This window comes from Astyanax mexicanus, chromosome 25 (assembly GCF_023375975.1).
Source record: "Astyanax mexicanus isolate ESR-SI-001 chromosome 25, AstMex3_surface, whole genome shotgun sequence".
NCBI lineage: Eukaryota > Metazoa > Chordata > Actinopteri > Characiformes > Acestrorhamphidae > Astyanax > Astyanax mexicanus.
This window is the reverse complement of record NC_064432.1, coordinates 21,127,232-21,137,316: the sequence shown is the minus strand read 5'-3', so window position 1 is coordinate 21,137,316 and position 10,085 is coordinate 21,127,232. Positions and strand designations below refer to the sequence as shown.

At 37.4% G+C, this 10,085-nt stretch overlaps 1 protein-coding gene across 2 annotated transcripts in view; it reads right to left on the bottom strand.

Moving 5' to 3' along the window:
- Positions 1–212: 212 nt before the first annotated feature.
- The window catches only part of lap3 (leucine aminopeptidase 3), a 12,138-nt gene continuing 2,265 nt past the window's right edge, over positions 213–10,085 (bottom strand). For both annotated transcript variants that reach the window (XM_022682053.2, XM_007230247.3), the window contains exons 2-13: positions 9,961–10,076; positions 9,657–9,711; positions 8,722–8,827; positions 8,378–8,537; positions 7,277–7,441; positions 6,817–6,975; positions 6,242–6,366; positions 5,856–5,944; positions 4,563–4,665; positions 2,410–2,489; positions 2,171–2,283; positions 213–1,137 (exon numbers count right to left, since the gene is read on the bottom strand). In XM_022682053.2, the coding sequence (XP_022537774.1) occupies positions 951–1,137; positions 2,171–2,283; positions 2,410–2,489; positions 4,563–4,665; positions 5,856–5,944; positions 6,242–6,366; positions 6,817–6,975; positions 7,277–7,441; positions 8,378–8,537; positions 8,722–8,827; positions 9,657–9,711; positions 9,961–9,971 (1,353 nt within the window). In that variant the 5' untranslated portion in view covers positions 9,972–10,076 and the 3' untranslated portion in view covers positions 213–950. The remainder of the gene's footprint in view (positions 1,138–2,170; positions 2,284–2,409; positions 2,490–4,562; positions 4,666–5,855; positions 5,945–6,241; positions 6,367–6,816; positions 6,976–7,276; positions 7,442–8,377; positions 8,538–8,721; positions 8,828–9,656; positions 9,712–9,960; positions 10,077–10,085) is intronic.

Genomic DNA, 10,085 nt, shown 5'->3' with positions numbered 1-10,085 from the left:
CCCTTTTTTTCATCAGTATATCCTAATAAACCCACCCTGTGAAATGACTGGATTAAGGCTACTGCAATACTAAGCTCAGTTTTGTGGTGTGAGTGTAGGTACTGACAGCATGCTGATCAATGCTCGTCTCGTACCAGAATGGTTCCTGCACGGTGAAAGGCTGAGCACTCCAAGAACTCAGTGATAGCACAAGTCAATGGTAGAAACACAAGTCCTTTAAAATTCCTTTATTTTACAATCTGTGCACAAGTCAACTGAAATTGTAAAATGATGGAATTATAGTGGAATTCCTGATTAAACACACTGGAAGAATTGATGGTGGAACACATTTGTTTTATATTTACACTGTGGAACAATAAGGCTATTTTAACGTAACACTGTATAAAATGTAGTAAATAACACTTTTTTTCCTTTTAGAAATACAGTATAAAATGATATATACCGTCATACTGCCCAGTCCTATTGCTGAATGTGCAGCTTTCTTATGCTGATTATTATGACTGTGTTACACCTGCCACACAATTCTGAGTTGCTGCTGCTGCTAATGTTTAGTTTAGAAGTTGGTGAAGGTTTTCTTTTATAATTTGGCTTAGAATTTATTTCTTATTGTATCCCATAATCTCTTCAATTTCCCACCACACCCAGAAAAAGCTTTTGTGAAAAATTTGTGCTCTCTCTCTGACTCTGGCTGCTGATGGTGAAATAGCATGATTCATTGTGACGGCCTTTTCGGCTGACTGTTTTATAATGATCTCTTCTTGTCATTTTTTTTTTCAAATCTATAAGACTTCATTCTTAAATAAACAACCTACCAGCAAAAAAAAAAAGACAAAAGAAAATGTAATTTAAATTTTTTGTTTGATTCACAAATGTCATTTTACTGCTCTCCACCAATATCGTTCTTCTATGGTCTTCAATCTGACGAGTTCAAAGATCAAGCGAAGGTGCTCTTAGGACCCAGAGGCCAAGACAGTAGCGAACTCGACGAGTGTCCGAGTGGGTCTTCCAGACATTCCTTTCCGTAAATATGGAACCTCGTCCTTATTGGTCATGACCCCAGCAATATCTAGATGGGCCCAGTGATCGGCAGTCACAAACTCCCGCAGGAATGCTGCAGCTGTACAGGCTCCGCCCGAGCTGTGGGGAGGTAAACACAACACAACTTAGCAACGAGGCAGCTGTAAACACACACACACACACACACACACACACACACACACTTAGTGACAGGTTTAATTAAGATAACTACAACTTAAAGGTCTCCTTCCGCTAAAATCCACTTTTTCTTGTTCTTTTTAAAAATACTATAGGTTTCTCTCAGTTGTATATGCATGCTGCATATGAAACAGTCTACGTCAAACAGTCCACGGCCTCGCCCACCTCAGCTCAGGATCGCCTACAGACAGAGCTAAACCCGGGCTGCAGGAGAACTGACACTGTCTGGTCAGCTAAGGTGGAGCTTACAGCTTCTGTTTACACAGCAAGTTAAGATTAGCTATCTTGTGTAACTATAGGTTTAAATCGGATCTCCGGTTGATTCCGTGTTTTACCAAGACTTTAAATATACACTAGGGAAGCACGGTATGACAAGGCAGCACAACTCGACAAAACACTGGTCAAAGTGGGCGCCATTCGTGTCGGAGTTTATGATACAGAGCGAAGTCTGGGGCTTCGACGTGATGAAACTGCCCATGCACCGAATCACCAAGTCTGAGGTAAGAGTTTAGTAGTGTTAGTTTAGCTGAAAGAAATGTTATAAATGCAGCGGGGAGAGCAGGGTGGTTCAGGGAGCATGAGATCATAATTTTCACACATGGATTGAGAGAGAGTTCACCACAGAGTCCAGATCTTATCCTCATTGAGAATCTTTGGGATGTGCTGGATGGAGAAGAGCTGCTTTGTGCAGCGGTCAGACTCTACCATCATCAATGCTGCTGCAAGATCTTGGTGAAAATTAATCCAGCAATACTGGATTTAAATAAATCTTGTGGCATTGCAGAAGCTTATTGAAACAATGCCACAGAGAATGTGTGCCACAATCAAAGCTAAAGGCGGTCCAACCAAATATTTAAAGTGTGGGACCTTTTTTTTTTTACCAGGCAGTGTATTAACAAATCTTATTGTAAAGTGTTAACATATTTTTGCACTTCCACACTGTCTGCGCACTTACCGGCTGTATTTGCCAATGTTGTTCAGGTCTGCCAGCGCACATTCTGTGACCTGTTTGGTGTAGTGCTGAAACAGCGGCATCCGCCACACTCGGTCACCTGTGACAACGCTTGCCTGCAAACAAACCCGCAAACGCAAACTCAGTTTACTGGCTATTGAAGCTCAACATCAGAATTTATGTGAATAATAAAAATGAGAAGGAGTTAAAGATACGTCATGAATGCATTTATAACAGTGTACCTTATGCAGCTTTTCCCACAGCCAGTCAGAGTTTGTGAAAACACCGGTAGCAGCAGAACCCAACGCTACATCCATCGCACCTAGCAGAACAAAAAAGGAATGATTTTTATTTACAATGGAGTTTTCCATCTCTAGTCTTCACTAGAGGGGAGAACGATATAAAAAAAATAGTAACATTGTCGTGAAACCGGATATATTAAGATCCTAAATTAGTACAATTTTCTCGAGGCACACCACCAGCATTCACCAGCACTTGGCTTGACTGCGCTCATTTTTCACAGGATAAGAAGTAGGTTTGTGCTTGTGCAGTCACTTGTGTGCTTGTGTGGACCTTTACCTCACTCTACCTCCAGCCTCATTATTTCAGTCCTAAGTTTTGTGTGTGTTTATCATGTAAATGAATTTTGCAATAAAAATAAAAACAGGATTTATCTTATACACTACCAGTCAAAGGATTTAGAACACTCTATTTTTTTCTTTCTTTGCTTTTTCATTGGTAAAACTACTTTTAAAGCCTTTGTCTGTAGTAAAGCAGTATTGGACCAGATCATGTTACTGCACTCTTAACGCATTTACACACTTACACACAGTATATTCACACTTTTATTATAATAACTACACATTTTTTTTAGAGAAATTACAGATTTCAGCCAGAGAGTGGTGAGAACTGTTTCCTACACCTTTAAAAGACTCTTAGAAACTGGAGAAAACTGCTACAGAACGAATGACAGACTAAGTCTCAGTTGCAGCAGTAAAGAGAAGAATTAGAGCTCCGACAAGTGAAGTTCAGTAATAAAGTTATTGCTAAGATGAGAAACCAAAAAAGAAGCTTGTCTGAACCATGAAGCACTGCTATTAATAGGACAACTAAACAGTTGGGGTAATCTAAAACCTTTGACTGGTAGTGCATGTTAGAATATATGAGCGAGTGAGTTAGTGATGGGACGATACACTTTTTTCAGCTCCGATCCGATACCGATATAAAACTGATATAAGATTGCCGATACCGATACAAATACCGATACTTTTAGTTTATTAATAGTACTATGATTAAGGTTAAATAATGAGGCTGAAACAGACCACACAGCCCTTTTAAGAGTATCCACAGGTGCATTTAATGTAAATGCATTCAAAAGTCATTTATTTGACACACTTCATACGCAATTACACAATAGTTTCCTTTCAAATAAAATGTTTGAATTTTTATTAAATATAAAAAAAAGTAAAATATTAAATACGTTAAATATTAAATTCAGGGCATTTTTTGCAACGGTTGTGCAGGAGACTTTTATTTTGACAGGTAGCATAGAGGATTAGCTGCAATAGCTAACGGCTAACTGGCGATGCTAACTGTATTTCCGAGCTAAATTAATCACTGTTTTTTAATAACAGATTGATTTCTTAGTGCTGGTTAGGGTTGGTAGGATCTGTGGTTTGATATTAGATGTGGATTATGGCTGTAGTTCACTTAAGATAGTTATTTATTACATTCACAATGCCGGAATGATTTTGCTAGCTAGGCTAACAGACTGCAGATCTTAATGGAGATGGCTAACGGCTAAGTGGCAATGCTAACTGTATTTCCGAACTAAATTAATGACTGTTTTTCAATAACAGATGGGTGTGTTTGTGCTGGTTAGTGTTTGTAGATGCTGTGGTTTTATAGGATATGTGGATTATGAATATAGTTTACTCCAGTCTGTAGTTATAATACCTTCACAACACCGGAATGCTGCTGCTGTCAGTTCAGTGCTAGCTAGGCTAACAGACTGCTGGTGTTAATCTGTTTACCTCTCAGATGCTGACTTTACGTGTACCATTCTGCTGTACAGCGTTTCCAAAGTGAAAACTCTCCAGATAATGGACTTTTTTTGTAGATAAACAGCTAAAGTTACTCAGTCCGCCGCAGACTGAAGCTGCTGGGGGTTCAGGGTAAACTGTTAAACTGGAATCCTGATAAGGGATGCGTTTTGTGTTAACGTTATGGCGGGTTTATTGTTCAGCTCAAGCTTTGGACTGGAATATGGATCGGTAAGTGGATCGGCAGCGCCCGCCCGATATCCGATTCGTCGGATTACGTCAATATCGGCCCCGATACCGATATTGTATCGGATCGGTCCCATCTCTAGAGTGAGTGCGGGTATGTAAGTTACCTGTAAGTGTAGCAGCATTTACTATAGCCTTGGGTTTGAAGCTGTGAGCATAGCATAAAGCATCAGCCAGTATCAGACGACCCTCAGCATCAGTGTTATCAACCTGTTGGATCAAAGCAAAGCAGCTATCATATTTAAATTCATTTTCTTAATACATGAATACAACAATTATATGGCAAGTAAAGACACCAAATACTGAATTATGCTTTCTACAGCGTGGCCTAATCTGTTGTGTGCATTTATACTTGTGCGCTGGTGTGAATGTGTCAAGCTGCATTTTAACCCCAATCACAGCAGCTGTTGTGTGCTTTACCATAAGGCACAGTTACTAGTGGTGTCAATCTTTAAAAAAAAAAATATTATATAATTATATAATTACGACAGAATTTGGTTATTAATCTCGATTAATCGCACAATATTTTTTTCATAAAACTAAGCTTTTAATAATGGGTATTTAAATGGAAATAAAAGAATCAGTGTTAGACTGGCAAATTGCAATTATATCATATTTATACATGTTTAATGATGCCAATCGCTTTAAAATGTATTCTATTAAGCACAAAAACATTCTGTGTTGAGAAATAAAAAATAGTATGCTGGTATTTTTTAGGCTTTAAAGGGGCACCAAACCTCCTGATTTTAGAGTCTTTGACTCCACCCACAGCTCAAATTTGAAAACCGTGCTGTATGGGTTTAGGGGCAGGGCAGGAGTGAGAGCTGATTGGCTGAGCTGCAGCAGCAATATGGTGGAAAATATGGTGGAAATTAAAGGTGCCATCAGCTGTGTGTGATTGTCAGAAAGATAATCAGTATTTTAGCATATATAAAAAATTTAGTGCGGTTAGGCCTGGGAGGTTAATCAAATACATTTGATTAATTGAATTAATGTTTAATGAGATTTTCAAAATGGTACAATTTGAATCTCAGTAGATAGATATTTGCTTCTGTCAGAAACCTGTTAAAAAAAAAAAACACTAACAAATTGTGTTTAATAAGAAAGCAGCATGTAAGTTTGAAAGTGGCTGCTAATAAAAAAAAATATGCTACAAAAGGTTTATATGAAGTGTAATTTTTTTTAAACAATATCACCCAATCCTAAGTGCAGAGTTCGAAAATACCGCAAAAAAGATAAGTGAATAACGGGAGGAGACAAATTTTGTAAAGAGATTAATCTGTGTTAAAAAAAAAAAAAAAAACATTGTTAACATAGACAGCGCTAGTGGTTAAATTTCTGGGGAGGTGTGTGTCAGAATAAAGGCCACACTGATACGCCTGTGCTGTGCTGTGCTGTACCTGGATTGTTTTGCCGTTTTTGGCACGCACCACATCTCCGGGTTTGTTAGCTTTTCCACTGGGCATATTCTCACAGAGGGGTGCCAAACCTGAGCGCAAACAAAAATAATGCTGTGTATTCTAACAGATAAAAGTTTCACATCATTCACAGTCAATAAGTTCACATAAGATCAGGAATCATATGAACATTTTTAAAAGGTCTATTAAAGTAATAAAATGTGGCTTGTTGTCATATGAATTCGCAAAATTAAATCTCACAATATTTCAGGGGATTTTTGCTATAGTAATTTCTTGAACAAGTAAACATTTTTTCCAAGAATATGCATCAGCAGCAAAACCTAAACATATCGTACGAACAAAAAATGTGTAAGCTTAAATTGTCGGACCTATAATGTTGACTGGCAGTTTCAGAGCCGCCGCTGTGACGATGGCAGAACATACAGTGGCAGCTCCCCCCATGTCTGCCCTCATGGCATCCATACCAGATGAGGGTTTCAGCGAAATTCCACCACTGAGGTGCCCAAAAAAATTTAATGACAATAAAAAAAAAAAACACAATTATTTCAAAGCAAAAAGCAAACCAAATATAACATAATATAAACAAAAAACAGTAAGTTAGTTCATTGCATTAAAGGAGAAATGGACTTTACTGTGTACTAAAATATGATAAGTACAAACTTTTATTGAATAAACTAAGTGCCTCATTTTAAATGTCATGGCATAAAAAAAGTTATTTATTTGCATGAGCAATGCTATGCCCCCATCACTAGCACTGTAAACCTGTTGGGAGAATCAGCAAAAAGCTCTGTATTTCAGAGGGCTGGGGGTGAATGGGGGTGGACTATTCATACTCTTAATCAGTTGATATTCTTATTTATGGTCCACTACACCCAAAGTCCATCTCACACCAGATTCCTCCTTTAATGGTGCTTCATAGTTTATACAAGCTGCAGTGCAGTACCTGTCAAAAGTGATTCCTTTTCCCACTAGCATGAGCGGAGCCTGGCTGGAGTCTGGGTTTCCAGTGTAGTGCAGCTCCAGAAATACAGGGGGTTCCTCTGAACCTTTGGACACACTGAGAAAGGCCCCCATCTGCTCCTGCTCTATCCATGCCTGGGGTCTAAGAAGAAGTAAAACATTTATGAAGTCTTTTATTTGAATGGAAACAGCATAAAAAAAAAAATGGTAAAACAGTTTTAAAAACAAATACATGTTCATTAACAAATGCAATGAAACTGACCAGAGGAAACTATAAAAAAAAAAACCTTGCATTTATACAGTCTGCAATGAATGAAATCATTACAGTCATTGTAAAAGACATTGTAGATTATTCATCAGAAAGATGGAAAACATGAGCCTAAAAGAGAAGTGAGAGTAAATGGGAGAGTAAGTGATTAAAGAACAGTTTTTTTTTTCAGTACCTTTTGTGAATAACCACCCTGTCTGAGAAGGGGGACAGCTTCTGCTCGATGGCCTCTGCGAAAGCTGTTGGCGTGATGTGATTGGCCGGGGCCTCCATCAATCTTCTGGCCAGGTTCTGCCCTTCTCCATACAGAACACCCTTCTCCCAGGCTTCTGTATCTGCACTGCATAGTTAATATAGACACCACTATTAATTACACATGTGTGGGATCATGTGCTCTAGAGATAATCAGACCTGTGTGAGGACAGTGCCAATAATTACATTACTGACTTATTGTACAATAAATGGACATAACCTCAATAACAATAGTTGACTTTAACAATGCCTATTGTGTGTACTGTAGAAGAGCACATGAAATGTGAATGATCCAGTGTACTGACTATAATTCTTATATAATTAAATGTCCACTGGTCTTTAAAAGTAATGTGCAGATGCATTATTGCGCTATTATATTAATATTAAATCAGCTGAATATCATGCTTGGAAAATAACAATAATATATGTTCTCTCTATTATTTCTTGGACAATATACAGCTCTGGGAAAAAAATAGATTTTGCTAATTATAGGTACATGTTTGAGTAAAATGAACATTGTTGTTTTATTCTATAAACTACGGACAACATTTCTCCCAAATTCCAAAAAAAAAATGTTGTCATTTAGAGCATTTAATGCAGAAAATGAGAAATGGCTGAAATAACAAAAAAAAAAGAGGCAGAGCTTTCAGACCTCAAATAATGCACAGAAAACAAGTTCATATTCATAAAGTTTTAAGAGTTCAGAAATCAATATTTGGTGGAATATCCCTGGTTTTAAATCATAGTTTTCATGGATCTTGGCATCATGTTCTCCTCCACCAGTCTTACACACTGCTTTTGGATAACTTTATGCTTTACACTCCTGGTGTAAAAATTCAAGCAGTTCAGTTTGGTTTGATGGCTTGTGATCATCCATCTTCCTCTTGATTATATTCCAGAGTTTTTAAATTTGGTAAAATCAAACAAAGTCATAATTTTTTTAAGTGGTCTCTTAATTTTTTCCAGAGCTGTATGTTCCAAAAAAAACACTGATTATGGTGACAGGCCTAAAATACTTTCTCACCTGCCGTACAGCTGTGTCGCAACACGGACCTTCTTCTTGCTCTTGAGTTCATCATACTCAAACAAGCCGAGCACAGCACCCTCTGCTGCCGACTGACCATCACCACATGGGTCAACCTCCACCTGCTGCACCTCCAGATCCTGCAGCTGCCTGCAGCCAGCTGTAACCCATGAAATATGCCCAAATAAAATCAAACACACAGAAACAAAAGAAATCTGTAGGGGGGGAATCGTTTTTCACGACACTGTATAGAGATTAAATGACTGACTGAACAATACAGAGCGATAGACAGATAGAAAGAGACAAATAAACAGAGTGATCAATCGATAGATAGAGTAATAAACCTGACACAGCTGCCCGGATGTTCTCTTTGCAGTCATCCCAGTTCTCCTTCCCACACACACCAGCTCCTTTCTTACCCAGACCCACTACTGCTACACTCGGCACGTCCTAGATGGAAAAATGAACAAACACATGAAATATACAAAATATATTTCCATCACTCATTACTGCACATTCAGCTTTATATGATAATAAAAGCAATACAAATAAAATCAATAAATAAATATACATCATCAAGTACATAAAGTTGCATCATACACAGACACTTATTCTACACCACAAAATAGAACAGCAAATATCAGCACCATACATTTAAATATTCACATATATTGTAACTATATAGCATTTAAAATAGGTTCAATTACTGTAATAAGAAATACATTTAAAACGTGTTTCATATCGCATTGTATACAATTATTCTGTTATATTTTTTGAAAGCGTGTATTTTTGGGATTTTTTCTAATGAATTTATAAAATACTATTTTAACACTTATTTTATTAATAGTCCTAATTCTTGAAATTATTTAAGTATTAAGAATTACATTCTTTTCAATCGCCTTTGTGATTGGTAATTATTTTAACAGTGTTTTACAACTAACCCCACAGTGTTGGGGGCTGTACAATTCCTAAAAATGAAGAAGGGTTTCTATAGTGTTTTATAAGGGTTCTTTATAAAAATTCAGGTAGTTTGCAAACCACAACAACTTAAAGATTCTCAATTACAAAACATCTTGTGTAGCATGAACTGTAAAGTAATCTGATGTCATTTACCTGCATGCGAGTTAGTATAATTCAAAAATAATGACTAGGAGGAAGGTATCAGTATATGTATTTAAGGGCTGCATGTGTGAATGGGGAAGCGCCCTATTATTATCAATAAAAACTGTTCTGGCTTGATATAACTGCTGTGTCTCTGAAACGACTGCTGTGGTCATACCTGGTGTAAGCCATAGAATATTCTGCTCTTTCCCTTCTTCAGAGAAGGTCCAGATCTATAAGAAGATGTGATAAACATGAGGAGACAGGTGGGATTAAACAAATTATATAAAAACAAACAGACAAAAAGCATATAAAACGTATTCACATGTATCAGTTGTTTTTCGAGAGTTTAATGTAACATTAACTACAGCTGTTTTTGAAATGGACAACAGGTCTCCATCAGTGTTATGGGCAACAAAACATTTTGATGTCTATTGTAATTGATGCAGGGTCTGAAAGGGATAAAACGTGCAGATACTCACATTGACATCATCTCAGTGAGTTTTCCTGAGACTGATCTGTCAAAAGAAGCTGCAGCTTCAGTGAAGGAGATCCCATTGTTATCTTTTTCCTTCTCATACACACCCAGCACTAAACCCTGTGGAAA